Source organism: Homalodisca vitripennis, unplaced genomic scaffold (assembly GCF_021130785.1).
Source record: "Homalodisca vitripennis isolate AUS2020 unplaced genomic scaffold, UT_GWSS_2.1 ScUCBcl_3328;HRSCAF=8798, whole genome shotgun sequence".
Taxonomy (NCBI): Eukaryota; Metazoa; Arthropoda; class Insecta; order Hemiptera; family Cicadellidae; genus Homalodisca; species Homalodisca vitripennis.
The window spans coordinates 24,616-48,677 of NW_025779444.1; the positions used below are offsets into that span (position 1 = coordinate 24,616).

The window sequence follows — 24,062 nt, forward strand, 5'->3', positions numbered from 1 at the left end:
ACCTTGATTGTTAGTTTGAACCATATTTTACACATTACTATATTACCTTGATTGTTTAGTTTGAACCATATTTTACACATTACTATATTACCTTGATTGTTAGTTTGAACCATATTTTACACATTACCATATTACCTTGGATTGTAGTGGTTTTGGACCATTTGTGGTCATTATCCTCTAATTATTTATTAAAGATCTAGGATAATTGGAAGTTGACTGTACCTAGGTAGTTTACGACTACGAGTTGATAGGAAATAAGACTATAGAAACACAAAAGGATCAGCCCTATCAGAAAGTTGGTTTTATTTATTTAACAGACCTAATTTTTATAGTGTGAAAATACTGTTTGAATCGAAACCAGATAAAATCAATGCTTACTTCAGCTTTGCCAAGTAGTCCAAATATGTACGATCCTGGGAATGTTCTCCCTGCCTTCTTTCCCTTGTTGGGACCCTCTTCTTTCACAGTATCCAGTTCTATTTCATCAACAGCCTTTTCTAGAGCCAAAAACATTGTCTTCAATAAACACAAATCTTCCATTTTGAAATCCATCTCTGTGTCTCCGTCTGATTCTTGATTTAAATTGTCACTAAACTTTTTCATTGCCTGAAAAAAATTATGAGTTAATTACATTTTAAATAACCTTATGACTAAGCTTTAAAGAATTTTAATTGGCAAGAAAAACCATTGAATTAGAGAGCAGTTTGAAAAGTGTGTACTGTCCACCACACGGGTCTACAGTCAGAATCCAGCTGTCATAGCAGAAAGCTTGTCTGAATGCTAACACTTCTTTGTGGCTTTCCAAAATGGGCTACAGTTGTATTAGCATAACGTTCCTCAAATCAAAATAATATTCACCGACAGTAGGACGTGATTTATAACGTATGAATCACAGATTATTGCTAAAAAAGATTTTTTGTTACAGTTAATTGGATAAACAAACATACGTAGTGAAGAAAGGAATTAAACCTATCAGTGAATTCCCACAAATCTCCTTCTCTGTAATGATAACATAACTCAATATATGGTTGTTGTTTTATTATGTGTTATAATAATGAAGGAGAGACAAGATGGTGAAACTTGGATTAACCCCTTAACTGCCATGTCTGTGATAACAAGTTTCGAACAGCTGCTTCACCACACAACGCTTGAGAGCTGTAAAAATGATACACATTGACCTCCAGTAGTGTTTATTTTGAACTAAAACAAATCCAAAGTACTGCTGTTTGTACATACATGATTGTAAACTAAGGAACTATCATGAAAGCATATTGGTGAAGTTTTACTTGGACGTTAGAAACAGAACGTTATAGTTTTTCTAGTTTAAATTCAGTTGCGTTTTTGAAGCTGCTACTGCAAGTTTTTTCATTTTCTATTTTGATTGTGTTTCAGTCAGTATGGTAGGAGTTAGTTGCAGTAACAATAAGACCGTTTCATCAATTTTAGATTCATCCATGTTCGTTGTTGTGAGTAAGGCATTCTCAGAAGTGTAAGTGTTCTGGGAATGATGGCGATCGGAATGGGAACTCAATTTATCAACCACTACCCAATGTGACAATTCAAGAGATTCTGATGGCAGTTTGGTGAATGAAAATATCGCTAAGGTTTGTGCTGACTGTGGAGGCTTTGAGCACGGCAACCCAGAACCCAGAAGTAACCTGTAAGAACACCATTAAAAACTCGGCACTTAAAGGGTTAAATACTTAAATCCTAAAGATCAGTAACGGACCATGTGGTATCATCATACAAAACAAGGAAAACCACTAATTTTTTATGCTGACAAGTTTTGTGGTATAAAATGGAAGGAATTCATTGAACACGCATTCAGAAGTGTAATATGAGGCGTTGAAAACACAGGAATGCGAAGTGCTGTGAATCCCACCTTCCTGCACAATTGTGTTTATACGTAACAATGCTTGATATCACACTATACTTACTTACTCTTACTCCCATGGCCATGGATACCCTAGGTGGTATTTGGCCTCGCCAACAAGCTGCCTCCATCTCTCCCTGTCTTCACAATACCCCTGACCCGCTCTCAATTTCTGCAAGTCCTTCTCCACCTGGTCCTTCCAGCGATTTTTGGGTCTACCTCGAGGTCTTCTTCCAACTGGATTGTGTTTCCAAACCTCTTTAATCAATTTATCATCCTCCCTCCTCATCACATGGCCTGCCCACCGAAGTCTCTTGCTCTTTGCTTCTCCTACAACATCTGGAGATTGAAACATCTCTCTGATTTCTTGGTTGTGCCTGATTCTCCATCCATCTCCATCTCTAATAGGTCCGAAAATTTTCCTCAAAATTTTATTCTCGAATGTAACCAATCTCTTTTTTGCCTGTTTATCTATAATCCATGTCTCTGCTCCATAGAGAAAGAACTGGTCTTATAACAGTCTTATATATTCTTAATTTTGTTTTGTAAGACAGTAATTTTGATTTTAAAATATTATTTAATGCGTACATGCTTCTATTTGCCAAATTTATTCTATTTTGGATTTCTATTAGTTCATTACTCTTTGAATTAACTATTGCTCCGAGGTATTTGAATCTTTCAACCTGTTCGAATTTATGGTTCAGTATTTCCAAATCTTCTCTACCATCATTTCCTCGCCTAAAATAAAATCAACTTTGTCTTAGCGTCGTTAATTTCTAGTCCTATTGACCGGGTTTTGTCTATTAATATTCCTGTCATCTCCATCAGTTCATCTCTGTCATTGGAAACTAACACCACTAACATCACACTATACACAAAACTAAAAAATCTATACCAATTTAAAATGGATGACAAATCAACAATTATTCATCTTACAGTCCAGACTTTCGCTCACTGATTTTCATATCTTCATGCACATAAAAAATGACCATGGATCTTTCAGCCATTGTTGACTACAGTAAAATTATTAAAATAAGAAGCGTGGTTTTATGGCACGGATTGCCAGTTTTTTTAGGAAGACAGAGTTTTTAAATGAAAGAAAAAGTGTAATTTTAATATTTATGTTATAAAATATGTTTATATAATGTATATTTTACCCACCACCCAACTTGGATTAGTTTCCAATCTCATTGTATCATTTGGAATTCTTTTATCTTATTTTCTAGATTTCAACCATGCATAAGCATTTTAAATTGTCATACAAGCCTATTAAATACTTTGAATTGATGTGATTTAAAATCTTAAAAATGAGCAAATTTAGAATTTAACGCCTTGCTTTTTTTCTGAATTTTGTTTTGAATTGGATCACATATTTGAGAAATATGCTGCCCTGTAAATATTAATAAACAAACTTAAGTGCTTAAATACCCAAATGTATAAACTTTCTATAGATAATATATAACATATTTATATTATTGTGAATTACTATATTCCATGGCCTTTTTAATCTATTGGTGGTACCCACAAATGCCAAAATTAAATAGTATAAAGTTAACCCTGCAACTGGCTTTAAGTGATTATCGACATATTAACTATGTTATAATATGATCTTACACAGCAAGTCTGTTTTTACATTGTTTGAACTAAAACATACGTAAATTAAAAGACAAAAGATCCAAGGTGTCATATTGTACCATAAAACATTCTATTTTATTTGTAATTAAACATTTTTTAACTTGGATGATTGCGATTTGTTCACCTGATTTCTGAACACGCAAAAATTACTGTAAGCTTTATCAAAATTTCCTGTAGAGTTCACGCTCTACACGATCGTATGTGTCATTATTGAAAAGGGTGCATTCTTGGCTTCAGAAACATCATTACAGCAGCCTGTAAGCAAATAAATGTGTATACAATAGTGTTGTTTGAAAAGGTTAAGTTTTAGAACATTCCAAAATGCCTGATGCGTCAAAATAGCATCATTCAAGTTTATTATATTTTTTAATTTATCGTCGTCTCCAAGTTTTGAAAATCAAAGAACTTCTCAAAGCAACAGTATAGTCACTGAAGATTTAAGTATTTTATTTTTTTCTGATGCACAATCACTTACTCAGAGACATTGATATAATGCCTGTGTGCATTTAATGTTTTGGTTGTGACTCAGTCTTATTACTTTATGGATAAACAATATGTATAAGATATTTAACTTGAATAAATGACTTATTCACAATATTGATCATCAACTTTCAACAAAACTTTCAAGGTATTTTCTATCAAGTCAGCCTTTTAGTTGAAACAGAACCAAGATAACATAAATACTAACAATCAACAACAACGAAAAGATCATTCACTTACTTTGATCGATATGGTCACTGCAAATGAATGGAAGTACGGAAACATTTAAGAATGACCATTTTTACTACTAATGCAAGGGTGTAACTTTCCTCATAATACATTTTTCTTAGCATCCATATAATCATCTCCTGGATCAATAAAAGTGAACTGACCTTGAATTAGTTTGAAACAAAAGAGTTGGTAGTTACCTGAGTGACTTCATTAATACACAGAGCGATGTCGGTGCTACTAAAGTGAACTGAAGCAGACTCCTCACACATCTTCTCCACATTGTGGGCCTCGTCAAGTATCACCACTGCATTCTGCTCCATAACAAAACCCATTATCCATATTTATTTATACCAGGCAACAGGAATTTGTACAGGCCATCGTTAAGTGTGACCAAAGTTTTGGAATCTGGAAACAAATCTTAGAAAATTATTATTCGTACTTTTTAAAATCTTTCAGTGGAAAAATAATATTGCAATATTTCTTCATTAAAACCCTCAACTAAGCATAAAATTATTGTTAACCTATTATACTCACACATACAGGGTGATTCATGAAGTTCTCCCCCCACTTCTACAGCACATTGTACTAGTAAAAATAATTAAAAAAATGTTATATAAACATAGGTCCGAAAACGCTTCGTTAGCGAGTTACAGCTAGCGAAAGATTTCGCCTGAATTCCTGGGTAAAGAGTAAAATAAAGCCATACTGAACTTTTGGAAAGGTTAATTAAGTAAGAAATATCGTGGATTCTTATGTATTTTTACCTGATAAAGCTAATAAAAATAGGTTTCAGAACTGTACCTGTAGTAGTTTTTGAGGGATTCAGGGTTAAATGCAAAAAATTGGGGCACGAAACAATGTTTTTTTTAAGTTTGATGTACAATAACTTTGTTAAATTGGTAATAAATACATAAAATCAACAAACATTAATTGTAGAGAATTTAATTCTGAGAAAATTGATATAATCAAAGTCTAAAATAAAACAGAAATAAGTACCACGAGAATGAATCCATAAGAATCCACGATATTTCTTACTTAATTAACCTTTCCAAAAGTTCAGTATGGCTTTATTTTACTCTTTACCCAGGAATTCAGGCGAAATCTTTCGCTAGCTGTAACTCGCTAACAAAGCGTTTTCGGACCTATGTTTATATAACATTTTTTCATTATTTTTACTAGTACAATGTGCTGTAGAAGTGGGGGGAGAACTTCATGAATCACCCTGTATATAGAATAATTTATTTAAATACATCAGCTATGGCATGCAGGTTATGCCAGGCGGGCAGCCTGTGTCTGTCGGATTCATTAACTCCAACTTTCTCTAGATGTGCTCAACATACACACTGATGAAAGCTGTAGCTGCCCATCTACAGGGCTACTCATACCAAGGCTTGATATTGTCCAGCGCTTTTCTGCCTAAGGATGTGTGACTAGTCCTTGTCCATCTCCCGGAGGACTTACTGCCCAAGGATCTCATCATCCAACTTCAAAACGTTACTGCTTCATTGCAGTTGTACAGTCAGCTGTTTCGCCTTCAAAGTTTAACTTATAAATTAAATGTTTAAACAATCAATTAATAATATTGTTAAAATGTAGTCACAGTTGCAAGTAATTGCCATGTATAAGCGTAAAAATGAGTTGAAAATGTTATTTTCATAAATATAAAAATTATATGAATTTATTATATATTGGAATAGATTAAAATAGTTAAATTATAAAAAAGTACTAATGAATTCATATTTTATAAAGAGTTATATTTGATTTTTACCATATTGGCATGGGTTTTGAGATTATAAGGAGAAGGAAGCTTCTTCCATCTCTCTACCTTCTTGATTAGCATCTTGAGCAGTTTGGACGTATCCGATTTATATTAACGTCGATCAGTTTTTTAAAGTTAAAATATTGAAAACATATTTTTGTTTCGATATTATATAAAAATTGAAATAGACTCCAAGTATTATTGTTTTATAAACTAAACTACCGATTTATAGGGGAAATTACTCGAGGACATGTGCATTAACCTAACTAGATCACACATAAATTTATACTCTAAAATTCAATAGAGTGAAGGCACCATGATGTGAATGAATTAAAGTTTTAATGTATAAATATAGTGAGTTATTTAGTACTTTAATTCCATTTCACAGCAATTTCATTCGGCTGTGAAACCGTTCATCTCTGTCAAGTATGTGACAAATCATTCACATTCAAGAGCAGTTACATGGACCACAAGAAGAGACACAACGGAGTAAAGCCCTTTCCTTGTGAGAAGTGCAGTAACAGTTTCTTACCCTGCACTGACTGTGACAAGATATACTTTAAACAGATTGATCAAGCTAAGCATAAAAGCGTTCATTTAGGCATTCAAACCTTTAAATGCACTATTTGTGAAAAGTCATTCCATGGAAAGCACTCTCTAGTTGCCCATGAAAAGACACACATAGGTGTGAAACCCTATGTTTGTAAAGTGTGTGAAAAATGTTTTTCCATTTTTTAAAGAAAGGAGTAATGATTGAAGGCACACAGCAATTTTCGTCAATGTAACATTCATCAGGAGGATTGATGTCAATGTGAGTAACATTCATCAGGAGGATTGATGTCAATGTGAGTAACATTCATCAGGAGGATTGATGTCAATGTGAGTAACATTCATCAGGAGGATTGAAGCCAATGTGAGTAACATTCATCAGGAGGATTGATGTCAATGTGAGTAACATTCATCAGGAGGATTGATGTCAATGTGAGTAACATTCATCAGGAGGATTGAAATCAATGTGAGTAACATTCATCAGGAGGATTGAAATCAATGTGAGTAACATTCATCAGGAGGATTGAAGTCAATGTGAGTAACATTCATCAGGAGGATTGATGTCAATGTGAGTAACATTCATCAGGAGGATTGAAATCAATGTGAGTAACATTCATCAGGAGGACTGAATGTAGATGTATATTGAAATGACCTAACATTCTTCAGAAGTGAGTAACCAATGGCATAGTGTAGCAGGTACATTGGTTAACGTAAGATAACCGGATCAAGCAACGTCGAGTGTGGCTGCTGCTTAGATGAGTGACCGCAGAGCGATCCTGTCCTTGCAAGCAGCCCGCCTGCCCGGCCATTGGTGGTGGTTCGGAAGTCACCTATAAGCCGTTGGTCCCTAGGTTAAGTATTAGAGAGGGCTTCTTAGTCCTAACTTCGCCTGGTAAAATAAGACATATTTACTTTACTTTAGTAACCTAATATAACCGATAAGACGTTGATAAAAACACTTTCATATGAAGCCAATTTAATTTAGTATTTTGCACTTATATGTTTAAGTAAAAAATTTAATATTATAAATTTACTCCTAAAGTTTTAGTTGTATCTTCCTGTTTACAATTGAACTGCATCTTTTGCCATCATAAACATGGAGTGTAAATTTGTTTACATTTTAAAAAAGATCATTAACATGTGGCATCCAACAGCCAAGGGATCCATCATCCAACATTAATTGGAATTTATTTATTTGACACTACCAATGGGCACAAATAATTCGAACCATTTCGTTTTCATATCAGAACTTGGGACTGAAGCAACTCGGACCTTTTCAGTTTGCACCATCAACAGATGGGCACATCCATTATTCACCAGAACTTCGAATCATTTCAATATGAGTATTTAATTATGCGCTTTCTTGTGCACTCACGATTTAACATAAAAAATAACTGAGGATTAATACGCGGAACTGCTTTGAGTCTACCCCACTTCATGAGCACGATAAAGAGATCACATTACTTACCTAAATATAAAACAATGAAAATACAACCTGCCTAGTGATTAGCTACCTTGGCTACAAAGATCTCCACACATCTGTTTTATGCAGTATAGGTCTACTAATGTTATTATTGTGATAACAAGATAGACTCACATTGAGATCGAGACGCTGTTGCTGGCGAGTCTGAGGGTTCAGCAGATAGTTGTAGGGCATGAACGTGATGTCAGCGGAAGTGGTGAGCTCACGGGCCAAGTAGTACGGGCAGCACTGTCTCTTGTTGCCGAACTTGACCAGGTCCTCTATGTCCACCACTTCAGGCGGTGCGAACCCCTTGTCCATCTTGTTGGTGTCGAAATTGTTGTAGAAATGACACGTCCTTTCTCTTACCTTGGCTCGACACATTGTCACCTGCAACATTTCAACTGCCTGGAATTGTTTTCTATGAGATTATAAAAATTATTAAACTAATTCACTAGATACTTGCACTATTGCAATACTTCTTTAAGGAATTCCAAACTGTCATGCTGAAGTGGGCAGACCTTACGCTTCTTGCAAAACTACGCTAAGTGGTATAACCGAAACTCATAAGCCATGGTTATTCTCTAATAATTAAAAGAAAATATTATTATTAATTTTTCCATTATTTAAAAAAGGAAAACTGTACAACACGAATGCCTATAGGTACCTTCATGAAGCCTTGTTCCTGGGAGAGGTCTGGGTGAAGACACAGCTGGTCTCGTGAGCCCAGAATGGCAGCTTTGACATGAGAGTAACCAGAACGCTTCAACTCTTTCATAACCTGAGTCAACTGTGAGTGCGTGCGAGATGCGTAGATGATGTGAGGCGTGGCTAACCTTTCACCTGGACAATTATAATTCATTATTTAGTTTTGGGGTCCATATTCTGAGCACCTTGTACATTGTTTTGGTGGTACACGTACATAACCTGCGTCAACTGTGAGTGCGTGCGAGATGCGGAGATGATGTGAGACGTGGCTAACCTTTCACCTGGACAATTATAATTCATTATTTAGTTTTGGGGTCCATATTCTGAGCACCTTGTACATCAAATCAAATCAAATTACTCTTTATTTTCAAATATGCAATGATTACAATTACATGATTATTATTATGAAAATACCGTCACATGGGCCGAGGCCTGTGCGTGACGGCGAGCTCTTATTTACAACAATTTTAGTAGAACAGACTTTTTTTTTAAATCCATACAATAAACAAAATTCAGCTCACACAATCAGTCCCACAAAATAAAATAAATAAAAGTTACGAAAACAAAAATATCTAGGCAAGCGGTTGAACATGTTGTATATGCTGACACGACGGCACAGCAACTGAAAGTAGTTATAGTAAATGTAGTTAATAATGGTAAGTGGGAGTGAGGAGAGACTCAGCGTTATCAGAGCCGATCATCCGCAGCCAGGTAGTAATCAGTCGTTTGAACAGACCAGTTGGTTGGTTCGGCCCGCAGGTCCCTTATCACTGGAGGCAAGCGCCTGTACAATGTACTCGCCACGTAGTATGCGTTCGTCAGGTTCACAGTCATCTCAATGACAGGAGCCCGCACACCACCCCCCACAGCGGCCCTGGTAGAGTAGCTGTGAGTAGTTCGACCGAGTACCGCCTCCCTGTGCCTATAGGTGTAGACCATCACATTCCTAATATATAACTGACGGATCGTGAGAATATTTGATTCTATGAACAACTGATTTGATGAAAAACGTTTAGGTTTATTTAGAGCTGCCTTGAGTATAGATTTCTGAATAACATTTAATGGATCAATGATAGTTTTGAACGCCCCTCCCCACGCTATTATTCCATACTGTAAAATAGACTGAACATATGCAAAATAGACAGTTTTAATTCATTATAATTTAAAATTTGCCCTAACTGGTAAAACACGTATATCATTTTTCTAAGTTTAGGTTTTAAATAATTAATGTGAGGTTCCCATCTAAGTTTTTTATCAATTATTATACCTAGGTACTTGTACTGGTCCACCCTCTCGATAGGCTGGCAGTGACAGGCGGTGTTAACTGAATCGCCGCACGAGTGCAGTACTAATTGCAGCTCCGCGGGTGGCTCACTCACATTCCTTAATGCGATTGGTAAAAATTTTGTTTTACTGACATTCACGGTTAGAATGTTAGAAAGAAACCAATTTTGTATTTGCGTTAGCTCGTTCGAAGCAACCTGGTAAACTTCTTGCCAGGTTCTTCCTTTGAAAACAATTACTGTGTCATCAGCGAACAGTTGTAACATTCCAGTAATATTTAGCTTTACTATGTTGTTTATATAAACGAGAAAGAGTAATGGACCAAGTGTACTTCCTTGAACAACGCCATAATTTACTTCCAATGGACTACTATTTCGATTATTTATTGTTACAAATTGCTTCCGATCAGTTAAATAACTTTCGAACCATTGTAATGCAATTCCTCTTACACCAACATATTGTAATTTATTAATCAACAAATTTCTGTCAATTGAATTGAAGGCTTTAGCTAAGTCCACGAAAACTAAGAGAATTTTAAAATGTTCATTTAGTAAATGCATTATTAGTTTTATTAATTTTGAAAAAGGCGTCTGAAGTATTTGTTCCCTGTCTAAAACCAAATTGTAATTCCGATATTAAGTTGTTGGATTCTAAATAATTTTAAAATTGTTTTTTTTTTTTACACATTTCTCAAGCACTTTACCGATTACACTAAGCAAGGAGATAGGTCTATAGTTGTTCGTGTCTGATTTGCTGTTTCCCTTGTGTACATTGTTTGGTGGTACACGTACATAACCTGCGTCAACTGTGAGTGCGTACGAGATGCGTAGATGATGTGAGGCGTGGCTAACCTTTCACCTGGACAATTATAATTATTTAGTTTTGGTGTCCATATTCTGAGCACCTTGTACATTGTTTGGTGGTACACGTACATAACCTGCGTCAACTGTGAGTGCGTGCGAGATGCGGAGATGATGTGAGACGTGGCTAACCTTTCACCTGGACAATTATAATTATTTAGTTTTGGTGTCCATATTCTGAGCACCTTGTACATTGTTTGGTGGTACACGTACATAACCTGCGTCAACTGTGAGTGCGTGCGAGATGCGTAGATGATGTGAGGCGTGGCTAACCTTTCACCTGGACAATTATAATTAATTATTTAGTTTTGGGCTCCATATTCTGAGCATCTTGTAAATTGTTTGGTGGTACACGTACATACCTGAATTTTAAAATGAAATGGAGTTTTAATGATTAAACCCAAAACAAATTGTCTCTGTTTCATGACAAAAATTGTTAAATTGTCTAAATACTACAACTTAATTGTTGATTGCTCACCAGATCCTCCACACACTGACCAACTCAGTTTTATTTTACATCGTGTTCAAGAAAATTGAACTGTTAATGAGGGAATTCTGTGTTTTAAAGCAAACCCAGGACATACTAGTGAAAACCTAGCAGATGCTGTTTTAGCAAATGCTAAGGAATGAAAATTGGGCATTGAAAATTAGTGGACCAGTCTTATAACAATGGGCACGTTAATACTCTGGTTTAAAAGATAAAGTTCCAAATACACATCCAATAACGTATTTATTACAATACGCTGTTCACTCAGTTAACTTTAACTTTTGTCATTAACCCTTTTAGTGCTACAGCGTCTACGTCGTAGACGCAGCATATTTATATATATATTGGTTCAGTTTATGAAATTTATTGGCTGAAAACGATGACAGTTCATCCAAAAGCCATAGAGTAACGATATTTGTATATTTTATTGCCGACGACCAGCTGTTTATACATCTTTGACGTGAAATAAAAAGGAGGTTAGTTCGGATGTTTACGTTGCAAGCGAACTGACGCTGCGCTCTGTTTACTCTCTGTTTTCTCTTATTTTATCCATTAAATTGTGTTATAATTGTGAAATACTACTTCATTACTATTACAAATCATTCCATTACTTCATTTTTCATTTGTGTTTTCCGTGTGTATTGTATTTTACTAAGTTATAAACTAAGTCTAATAAGAACATTGCAGGTGATGATGAGTTATTACGGAATGTTGTTGAAGATGTTCTGGACAATAAAAGCAGCAGAATTATCAGTGATTCTTCATTTATAAGTGAACCATTTAGTTTTTATGAGCAGAATGATGTGGAAAGTGACGAAATCCCAACATCTGATGGAAGATATTCACAAATCCTCTTCAAGTGAAATTGACGATTCTGACGAAGACAAAGACTATGAACCATCCTAATCATCGGATTCAGAATTTTTAAGTGATCGTATTGTATCATCAACCCCCCAAAAATGTAAAATACGGAAATCTGGTAAGTCCTTGCCTTTAAAAAAAAGAAATGTGACCCCATCAGAAAAAATAGGCTTAGGCCTAACTGATCAAGGTTCAAGTAGTAGCCTATTTTGAAACAAATGATAGTTATACACTTGATAATAATGTAAATAATGTTCCTTCTGAAGATAATAGACCTCCTGTGTTTTATAAATAATCCACCTAATGTAGGCCTAAACAATTATTCTGACCAAGGAAGTGACACTGAAGATGTTTGGGTAGAAGTTGGACCTGATGATGATTTCCCCCTTGGTCCAGTTAGGTTTCAAGAACTGCCAGGTCCAAAGCATATGCTACCATCTGATTTCACCCCCAATCTCGTATTTTAATCTTTTTTTACACAGATACTCTTGCTCAGTTTTGTAAGGGAAACCAACAGGTATGCTACGCAACTTTTACACAGCACTGAATATAAAGACAATTCAAGAGTGAAAAAATGGCTCCCTGTGACACTTCAAGAAATGAAAGCTTTTATTGCATGCATTATCAATATGGGCATTGTAAGGAAGCCGACAATATTTTCTTACTGGTCCACTTTGCCATCTACATCAACACCTTGGTTCAGACAGATGTTTCCACGTGACAGATTTCAATTGATTTTACGGTTTTTCCACATTGTCAATAATGATGTATTGGCCCAAAACCCAAACGATCCATGTGGAAAATTTCAGTCCCTTGTTGATCACGCAAACATTCTCTTTAGGCATTACTATACTCCTCATGAGCAGCTATCTATTGATGAGTCTCTCATTGGGACAAAATCCCATACTGTATTACAGCAGTATATGCCAAAAAAAGCAACACCACCGCTGGGGTGTAAAAGTTTGGATGTTGTGCGACTCTGTTGTCAATTATGTTCTTGCATTTTATGTATACAAAGGAGCTCGTGTCAGTAATGAAGAGAAACGAGAGCAACGGGAGTTTGGCCTTGGATATGTCATTGTAAAAAAACTCATGATAATAGGTAATTATTTGAATAAAGGGTTTCATATCTTTACAGACAACTTTTTCGCATCCATATCATTGGCAGAGAAACTGTATAATCTTGGAATTTATTACACCTCAACCATTAGAATGAATAGGAAAGGGATCCCCGATGGTCTCAAATAAAAATTTGCTGCTGGTGTCACAAAATTTTTCAAAAACGGTTACATGCTTTTATGTGGACACCGAGATAAAAAGAGTCAAAAGAAGCAGGTATTATTGCTTTCAACGTCATCAAAAGCAACCACGACTGAAGTGAGGCGGAAAGTGAGACACCAGAGAGAAGAGGAAATCATTCAAAAGCCAGATGTAATACTTGAGTACAACAAGTACATGGGAGGAATTGATGTTTCTGATATGAATGGTTTATGCCTATTTAGATGAATGTCGAACAGTCAAGCTATGGAAGAAAGTGGTTTTTAGTATAATGGGAAGAATGATTCTCAACTCTTACATTCTATATAAGGACAATGTGAAACCAGGAAAACCCATGTCGCGTCTAAAATATACCGAGGCAATTGTCCATGAGCTTGGAAATGAGTGGCTGCTTCATAAAAGTGCGATGAATCCTGGTCCTATCAATCAGCCAACAAGACCATTATTTGGAATAAAAAAATTACCAGGAAGGATGTAAAGACTATGTAAGGCATGCAGTACAGAAAGGATCAAACGGCGATCAGTGTTTGTTTGCGATCAGTGTGACAAAGGACTGCACCCTGAGTGTATCCAGTGTCACAGTTGTGAACAATGAACCTGACAGCCATTCTTTTATAACAGACACCTCAGTGTTAAAAAATGAAATAAATTTAAAGTTAGTTTTTAAGACATATTTATGTTGTAAAATACTTTAATTTACCAAATCCAAAGAAAATAGTTTAATAGAATATGTATATTTATTTTTATTCTAGGTTAAAGTTGCCTGTTGATGAGACAGTCTACTAATAACAATAATCTAGTTTTTAAAAACAGCTGATTTTACCTAGTGTATAAGTGTTTCTCAGATTTGAGGTTAGAGAGAGGAAGCTTGGACATTTTACATAAACTTGAGCTGAATTTAAATAAACTTGGTAAGTAAACAAGTCCTTATTTCCAAATAATTCTGACGTATGTCACAGTGTCACAAACGTAACAAGAAACATGAAAAAGTTTAAACTGCATCTCATCTAGAATGTTGACATGGATAACATTTTGTAAAAGTAAGGTCAAGTTAATGATTGTTAATATGATATTTTTTATTTTATTTTAAATATTATTTTTTGGCAAGTAAACTGTGTTACGTATGTGACACATCAAAAAGTTACGTATGTGACACATTAAGTTATGATACAAAAACTGTCAATTTGAAGAAGAATTAACTTAGGAAGTTAGTTAACCTAGCCTATCTACCAAGTTAATCTATTTATTTGTTTATTTTAAAGCCTCCCACACTGATTTATGTTCAAAAAATAAAAGGTTGGCATAATGATAAAGTTTATAGTTTTGCTTGTGTTAGTGATGATTTGAAGCATTGTAAGAACTCTGTTTGGACATTTATAAAAGTTCTTGTAAAAGAAATTAATCAAATAGCTCCAGAAGTAAAACATTTACATATATTTTCTGATAACTGTGCCGGCCAATTTAAAAGCCGGTACACTATGTCAAATATTTGTTTTGCAGAGGAAGACTTTGGTATTGCAATGAACTGGGATTCTTTTGCTTCCAGCCATGGGAAGAGGGCTGTAGATGGTATCGGAGGGATGGTAAAGAGGATTGTATGGAGAGCAGTAAAGGGTCGGAAAGCTTTTGTTAATACCCCAGAAGATTTCTACAGAGTGACATTGGAAAAATGCAAAGAAATTCGGCTATTGTTTGTTTCAAAGGAAGAAATAGATCATGATAGAAAACATCTTGAGGAGAGATGGGGTAAAATTCATCAAATAACTGGTATTCAAGCAATGCACCACTTTCAAGCATATAGTGATCACAAGATACTGATTAGCAGGGCATCAAAATCACTCATGCTTAAAGTTGACATTAAGAATGAAGAATATGACGCTACAAAACTGTGAACCCGACGACGGCTACACTATGAAGATGCTTACAGTGATGAATCTGATGATGATAAGTATGAGAGTACTGGAAAATGCACAGATGGAGACAGATGAAGAGCCCATTATCAAACACTGATAGAAATGTCCAACACCCAAATCCTCCTTTTGACTTTGTATTAGTGAAATTATTAAGTAATAAAATGAAAGAATTTCGCTACGTAGCAGTTTGCCAGAGCAAAGTAAATGAAGATATTGTAGTCACTTTCTTGAGAAAGTATGGGGAGGATACTACACTGTTTAAAATTGATGAAAGGCTCATGGCAACTAAAGACATTATTCGGGTGTTGGAACAACCTAAAATTAAAACCGTTGAGTTTGTGTACTTTATCAGTTTCCAAAAACTGTACATGTTAAAGAAGTGTGACTATGTTATGTTAGTTTTACTTAGAACAAAAGTGTACCCAACTTATTTAAAAATTAATATTGTAGAAATAGTTATAAGGAACCTTAATATATAGTATATGTGAATTTAGTACCTAAGTTTTATTGTAACGTTTTATATGTGAATTGATAACAGTTACCTATTTTGTTGGTTCAGTTCAGTTGTAAGAATATCACTTTTACATAGAATAAGTTGTTATTTTTATCATAAATAGTGTTCTTGGTACTCTAGTTATACTTGTCACATACGTAACAAACAACCTGTCACATACGTAACAACAAATCACAATTTTTAACAAGTATTCAAAACATGTTGGTACATTGATTAATTAAGAGTTGTACGTAAATATTAATTAGGAATGCAATTAATTTTATTTTAAATTTTATCGAAGGAAAAAATTAACAGAATTTTACCATTATGTACCTAACACTCTAAGGATGAGTGCCTTTCATGTCACAAACGTAACAGCCATAAAAACATGTATTGCTTGGAAAATAATAAAAATTTTTGTGCCCAATTTTGTATACTTTTGAATTAAATCACCTTCTATACACTGAACTGTGATAAATGTATTTATATAATTTTACTTTATTTATATTTCACCATAAATGTGTCTAAGTGTCACATACGTAACAAAAGAATGGCTGCTGAGTCACATTATGTGCAGTGTAACTATGTAAATATCTTTATTATACTTTTTATTTGAGTAATTTAATGTTTATGAACAGTAACTTCACAGTGTAATCCAACAGTATGCATCCATGGAGTCGTCTGCTAGTGTACAAGACCATGTAGTCTTCTTTAGCCTTTAATTAAATTGGTGGTTTTTTATTACTAGAGTGTATAAATGTGTCCATGTGTGTTGTTTAATTCATCATTATATCATCAAGCAAGTATGGAATAGACAAGTTTTTCATTCTACAACTTTAATTTAATTGTATACCTTGTTCAAAGTTTTTGTGACAATTTAGCCTAAAAACACTGAAGTTTCATTAGTCTCATTTGACTCAAACTAACATTATTTTATTTAAAAGAATATTCAAGTTTAAACTATTTTATAATATTGATAAACCTTGGTGTAAGACTACATTTTTATGATTATTTTATCAGTGACTATTTTTTGACAGTAACAACTGAACCTGTCTGAACAGTGAATCTTCTTATCAGTGTTGTTTATACTGGCTGGAACACAAGTTGATAAGCAAGGCTGAGTAGCTCAACTGGTAGAATGTTTGTTCTTGAATAGTGACTGAAGACAGGGAACTAGGTTCAAATCCAGCTTGGAGCTATAATATTTTTGTCTTTGTATTTTACATACTACATCTAGTACTGAACGCTTATTGATATAAAATAGTGATTTAATATTTTTTTTTCTTTTATTGTTGATTGTTGAGAAGACATTGTTAACTTGTAAGCATTGTTAACATTAATAACTTGTTATATGTAAGTAATAATAAGGGCGAGAGGGAGAAAAAAAATTGTTTAACTTTATGTTGTAGATGTAAATATTTACTGCACTATTATCAGTATTAATATAATCAAAATCAAAGTGAAAAAATGTTTTTAATTAATGAAATCGTATTTGCAAAAGTAAAAGGATATCAACCCTGGCTGGCTTACATTGCCAAAGTTGAGAACAATAAATATCATGTTGTGTTTTTCGGTACAAGTGACACTGCGGTGTGTAAAGAGGGAGATGTCTTTGACTACAACAAATATGAAACAGAAACGTTACCAAACAAGAGGATTACACCTTCTTTAAAAATTGCCCTAGAGGAAGCCAAGACTCATCTTTTGCAGAATCAAATGCAGAACATAAATTCAACTAGAGAAAATAAAGAAAAGACTTTCTCATATGATCCTGCTGAAGAAAGCATGAATGGTGTATCTGAAATAAATAGTCAACTACAGTACGAAAAGGAAAAAATGGAATCGTCCCTACGCATGGCAGAGGAAGAAGCGGAAGAGATGAGTCAAAAGTTTGAAAGGGAGATAGCCAGTCTCAATGGTCAAATAAAGCTGTTAGAAAATAAAATTCTCAGAAAGATGAGAAGCTGGCTGAGCTGTATATGAAGTTAAAAAATAATATTTCAAAGGAACTGAATTACTTGTCTCCAAAAGTGTGCATTTCAATTAGTACCCAGACAAAAGAGGAAAATAAAAATAAAAAAAAAAATACAGAATACAACATTAATGAAGAACTTGTAACTAAACTGGAAGAATATGAAAAAGAATTAAATGAAAAAGAAATACTTATTTTCAAACTTAAAGATAATATTGATGAACTCAATAAATCAGCCATAAATAAAAAATGTCTCCACTGTTTTCCTCCCTTGCAGGACTCTGAGTTCAAAGAGATCAAAATTAAATTCTTGAATAAAGAAATAAAACACATGTCACCTCCCACAAAAAACCATACTCTGACAAGCAATAACAGTTTTAAAATTCTAGAAATAGAAGATGATGTTGAAGATGATTTAAGAGAGAATGAAAACAGTCATTTTACATAATAAACCCACCCAGACATTGCACTTCTTAAATAAAAAATCCTGTAAAAATGTCAAACAAAAATATATAGAAACTCATACACCCAAATCTGTATCAACATCAGCTGCTTCGATCAAGAAACAACTTCTCATCATGGCTAATAGTCACGCAACTTGAATTTTTTAAAATCTTATCTTTTTTAGCGGAAGCAGAAGGTTCTAGTGAATAGTGATTGGTCACAGGTAGTTACAATTAAATATGGTGTCCCCCAGGGATCGGGTTTTTAGGTCCTCTTCTCTTTTTAATTAGTAATAAATGACCTTCCTGCTTTTATTGACTGTAAATCAATATTGTATGCAGATGATACCACTTTCCTCAACATTAATTCAAACATTGATGAGCTTAATATCTTGGCACAAAGTGCTCTGGATAAGGCATCGGATTGGTTTAAAGCAAACGGTTTTCTTTTAAATGAAGATAAAACCCAAAACATAATTTTTTACTAAAAGAGCTATTGGTATTGATAATAATTTAAATAAATATTCAAATCAAGTAAAATTTCTAGGAGTTTGTTTTGATAAAAATTTAACATAGGGTTCTCATATTGATTACATTAGCTCAAAATTATCTAGGGTTATTTTTCTAATTAAAAAAGCTTACTAATTGTATTGAAACAAATTATATTCAGATCCGCTTATTTTTCTTATTTCCAATCAATTTTTAGATATGGTTTAATATTTTATGGAAACTGCAGCAGGATAGATGAAATATTAATTTTACAAAAAAGAGCAATCAGGATCATATGTGGTGTTAGTTTTTTTGGAACATTGTAAACCTTTATTTATAAACTTAAAAATTCAAACTATTTTCAACTTATACATATATGACTTAGTTTTGTATACTTTTCGATACCCTAACAATATTAAGTATGCTGATCAAAGTTACAATACTAGGAGTAAGGCAAGTAGGCTTACTACAATCAATTTCTGCAGACTAAATAAAACAATTAATAGTCACCAGGTTGTTTCACTAAAAATTTACAACAAATTACGTAATTTAATAAATATATACCCTAAAAAAGTGTTTTGCAAATAAAGTTTATAATTGGCTTCTAAACAATCCTTTTTATTCTGTAGATGAATTTTTTGCTGTATCCCATATTAATTTATAATTATATCTAAAGCTAACTAAGGATAATTGTTTTATATTTCATGGATGTGTTTACATATGACTTATTTTTTAGTATGTAAACATGTATTTATTTATTGACTTGGCTACTGGCTGTAAAGTGACTTTGTCGATGAGTGCAAAAACTTAATATGACAATAAATATTATTATTATTATTATTAGTGGTCATTCAATAAGAGAGGGTAAGCCAAATTACTTCACCTTTTTTATAGTTTTATTACTGAATAAAACAATTATTTAGGTTAAAAAAAAGTGTTAACCCTCCATCGGGCGCTAAACGGAGTTTTCCTCCGTGTATGTTTTATTATTAAAAATAGTACTACTTTTCTGATGTCGGCAGTCCGTTTCCCGCAGTGTACTTCACAAGCATCTTTCGGGGAAACGAAACAATAGCACTCCCGCTTTTATTTATCAAAATGTGTCAGTATGAGGTCTACTTCCGTGCGTGACTGGACGATTCCTCCGTGAGCGCCCGATGGTGTGTTTGTAGTGCTTGGACGAAATCACCGTGAGCGCCTTATTGTGTTTAGTTTTTATGTTGTAATAATCCGTGAGCGCCTAAATGTGTGACCTGTGATGGTTTCTTTTTAAATTTTACTATATATATTTTATTTGAATTTTGTGAAATGGAGAATGAAGACGAGAGACTTGTTAGTACAGTACCAGTGTGCTAGGGAACATTTCAGTAATGATTATGGAGTGAAACATTGTCGCTATAACAACCAGAATGAAAATGTTTTGAAATTTTGTGCAGTGTGTAAAAAAATTTTTAGTTAAAGAATAAATTTTTATTTCAGAGCAATAATTGACATTACAATTGTATAATATCTCAAGAATTGAAGTAAGTTGTTTTTGTAAGAAGTTAAAAACTAAGTTAATTTCCATACATATTTACAGAAGGTTAAACATTTTTACAATTAAATTGCATTATTCCTTAAAATTAATCATGTTGTTATTATACAATAGCATTTTTTTAAGATATTTGAATTTTCTTATTTGGAAAATTCATTACATAAGAGTTTGTACTTTTTATTAAATTTCTAAAAATGAATAGATTACATTGTAATTAAATCAGTATGAATATTTAAACAAATAAAAACAGTTTAAACGATTATGATATCCATTATTCGCCAACCTAGAGGAAACCTCCGTGAGCGCCTGATGGTGTTTCTAATTTTAAGCGCCCGATGGAGGGTTAACTGTGCTTGAATTTCTTCTTTTATAAATAATAATAAAGTTAGTAAAGTATTTATGCTAATAATAGTAAGTGTATTAATTTTTCTCTTGAGCATTTAAAACATTACATGTAGGGCAAAATTTGGCGCGGACAACTTATTTTTATATTTCATCCACACTTCTTATTTGTTTTGTAAAAATAAAATAAAATATAAGGAATTTGTTTGGTTTTAGTTGCTATTTCCGATGGTAGCATAACAAAAATAATATAAAATTGTTTACATACTAAAATTGTAATCCAAAGTGAAAAAATAAAATAAATTTTTATAAAAAAAATTTACACATTTTTTTATATAACAATCAAAATATAGAAAAACTGATTTTTTTGTATTTATTTCCGTTTATTGGTTATTTATCTTCAATACAAAAAAACAAGTAACAAGATATGACATCAAATAAAGAAATAGTAAGGAATTTACTAAAACTCTGCATTTATGCACTAAAATGCTTAGCACTCTTGGGTATGGCAATGCGCCAGACCCCTTAGCACTAAAAGGGTTAAAGTAGCAACAAGTTATGATAAAAATGTTTCGATTTCTAAAAGTTGGTACTTTCACATTTTTCTGACGTATAATTTATATGAAACTAGCAGTTTCCCGTGGCTTCGCACGCAATTTCCCGTTGAAAACAGTACACTATATTCACTTATTCTTTTTCTATCACATTCTAATCATTGCTGAGATAATTGACAGTCGTTCCTTCGTGAGCCTCTTGGGCACATTATGAAGGTATGTATCATATTCCTGCCTCTATCTTTCGTGGTTTTTGCTAGGTGTTGATAAGTTATTCAGAACAGTTACTGTATAAGGATGAATCTCGGTAAACTAATTAGGTTATAAAGAATCACATTCGGTCTGTTAAAATTAATTTTCTGTCTAAGATATTTCCAGTATTATTTTAGGAGTGTGCCTTCAAGAAAATGTATCAAAGAAACCAAGTTTCGATCATAAAGTGTCTTCTTTCGGCTCTTTTCATTTACCTTCGATGTAACCAAATTTGATTACCTTATGTGTAAACATTCACGGATTTGTATAATGAGGTTGTTTTCATAATAGCGTTTAATAGTATTTTCTTTGAATTAAATAGTTTATTGATCATTGATGCAATCTGAATTTTAAAAACACTACTGATCAAGCACTTTACAATAAAAATGTTTTAAATTTTAAATGTAAACAAATGTTTCTGCCTCTTTGATGAACTTCAGCTGAAAGTATTATCAGCTGTTAAGTATCAGTTCGCTTTGTATTATGTGTCGTAGCGCAGTCTGTCGGATCCGATATAAAACACACCAACATCAACAACAATTTATAATTAAAAAAATTAATGAAATAAACTATTAAAATTGGACCAAATACCTCTCTAAAAGTATGCCTATGTTACTTCCAGGAACGTGTAGAATCACTGTACAAAATTTCACAATGTTTCGTGCATTGGTTCCAGAGTTATAACGGAACATACAAACAAACATTCGCATTTATATATATAGATATGAAACATTTTTATTAAATTTTATTTTATTTAATAATTATTTTTATTAACATGTTATTATTTCTGTGGGTGAAGTACTCATCGTTTCAAACAAAGAAGGTCATATGAACACAAGTCGAGAATTGTCTTGCTTAACCGCTAGCAACCATTTTGTATTTTTTATAAGCCATTTTGTATATATATATATATATATATATATTTTTTGTTAATAAATTAATTATCTCTAAAATCAGTTAAGCTAAAGAAATCAAATTTAACACATAAGTATGAACCAATAAGAGGAAAAAAAATGTGTCACTTTCTTAAATATTAACAAAATGGCGTCTATTGAAAATGTTTTAAGTCCAAAAACCAATATAGTTATAAAAAACTTATTAGACACCAAGTATTTGAAAAAGTTAATTGTAATTTCAAAGGTACTTAATTAAACAAAATCTATCAATGCATAAGCGGGTATGACCATATTAAAGGTAGGTTTGCACAAGCCGGGAGCAGTAAAGATTTTGTCTTTTGATAGGCATCAGCTGTATTAAATCAGTTATAAAACATTTACAAGATACCCACTATTTTGAAATACTTATAACAACTCTAACGGTACTTTTAACCAATGAAATTCGTCAACGCATAAGCGAGCACGGCCAATTTAAAGATATGCTTGCACAAGCTAGGACCAATAAACAACTGATACCTACCTCTCAACAGTGACATGTTGTGTGTTTGTGTTGTGTATTTGTTTTTTTTTCTGGATGGCTATAGTAAAAAACAGAAAACTCTCCATATTCACTGTGATCTATGTTATTAAGTCAGTGAGTGATTAAAATGTGTAACTGTACAGTATATTAACTCACGGCTGCCTCAAGAGATATTTAGACTATCAAGACTAAAGACAGTCTATACACAATGCCAAGGCGTCCTATATAGATACCAGTATTTTATGTTTAACATAAATATGTAGTGATGAAGAAATAAATCACAGGATTCAATGCAAAGACTACAGAAACTTGTTATACCATAGACTTACTCCACATAGCATCTCCTGATGATTCTGGAACTCCTGTGGACTTCTTCAGCTCTGCCTGAAGAGTTGTGTTGAACGTCTGCTGAGAGTCGTTGTTGAGCAATAGACCCTGGGCAGTTGCTTGTGCCTGAGCCTTCTTGGCTTGGAGCCACGCAAGCGACGAGCACAGCAAGCTGAGAGTCTTTCCTGTGCCAGTTGGACTTTCCAGGACACCATTCACTCCCTGCAACAAACATATAGCATAGACTACCATTTGACTTAGTGGGTGATTCTACAGAAAGTGCAACTTTCTTGTCCTTGGAGCTGTACATATATTTCCATATAGAAATATATTTATATAAAGTTCATTTAATATATAATAGTGTCCAATTAACAATTTCTAGTATGAAAATTTAACTTTTTTAAGTCATAGATATATATAAAAATTATATATATAGGATAATGTCAGTCCCCTGAGCTGTCCCTAGCTAGGCTTAATAGAGTTATTGGAGTCACCTGTGCTTAAGAAATGTATATAAACAATTTTAAATATTTTTTTATATTAAGTATAGATACATCTTTTAATACATAATACATATAACTAAATATACATAAGTTTGTATGGGTTTATTATTATTTAAATGTATGTCCCTAGAGTTTCGTGTCAGTCTCCTTGGTATGAGGAAAAATTTTGTCCTAGTGGGATAAGTTGTGGGATTTTTCAGTTGTTGTAGCAGCACCTAGCTTCCTTTCTGCACTCTTGGATTGTATTCACAGTTGAAAGTTTTCAAAAGTGGTCCCAAGATTTAAGAAAAAGCCAAGAACATTTGGAATCAGGTCAGTACCCTTTTAGCATGTCAATCCCCTGGCTAACTTGGCTTA

The 24,062-nt window shown here is 33.4% G+C and overlaps 1 protein-coding gene across 1 annotated transcript in view; it reads right to left on the bottom strand.

Annotated features, from left to right (window-relative positions):
• Window positions 1-23,454, bottom strand: part of LOC124372476 (regulator of telomere elongation helicase 1 homolog) — a gene marked incomplete at its 3' end in the record, with an annotated part of 45,202 nt that extends 21,748 nt beyond the window's left edge. Inside the window, 7 exon segments of the mRNA XM_046830878.1 lie at window positions 379-606; window positions 4,417-4,530; window positions 8,125-8,379; window positions 8,657-8,832; window positions 9,495-9,619; window positions 10,833-11,121; window positions 23,205-23,454. Of these exon segments, the coding sequence (XP_046686834.1) occupies window positions 379-606; window positions 4,417-4,530; window positions 8,125-8,379; window positions 8,657-8,832; window positions 9,495-9,619; window positions 10,833-11,121; window positions 23,205-23,454 (1,437 nt within the window).
• Between the last annotated feature and the right edge of the window lie 608 nt (window positions 23,455-24,062).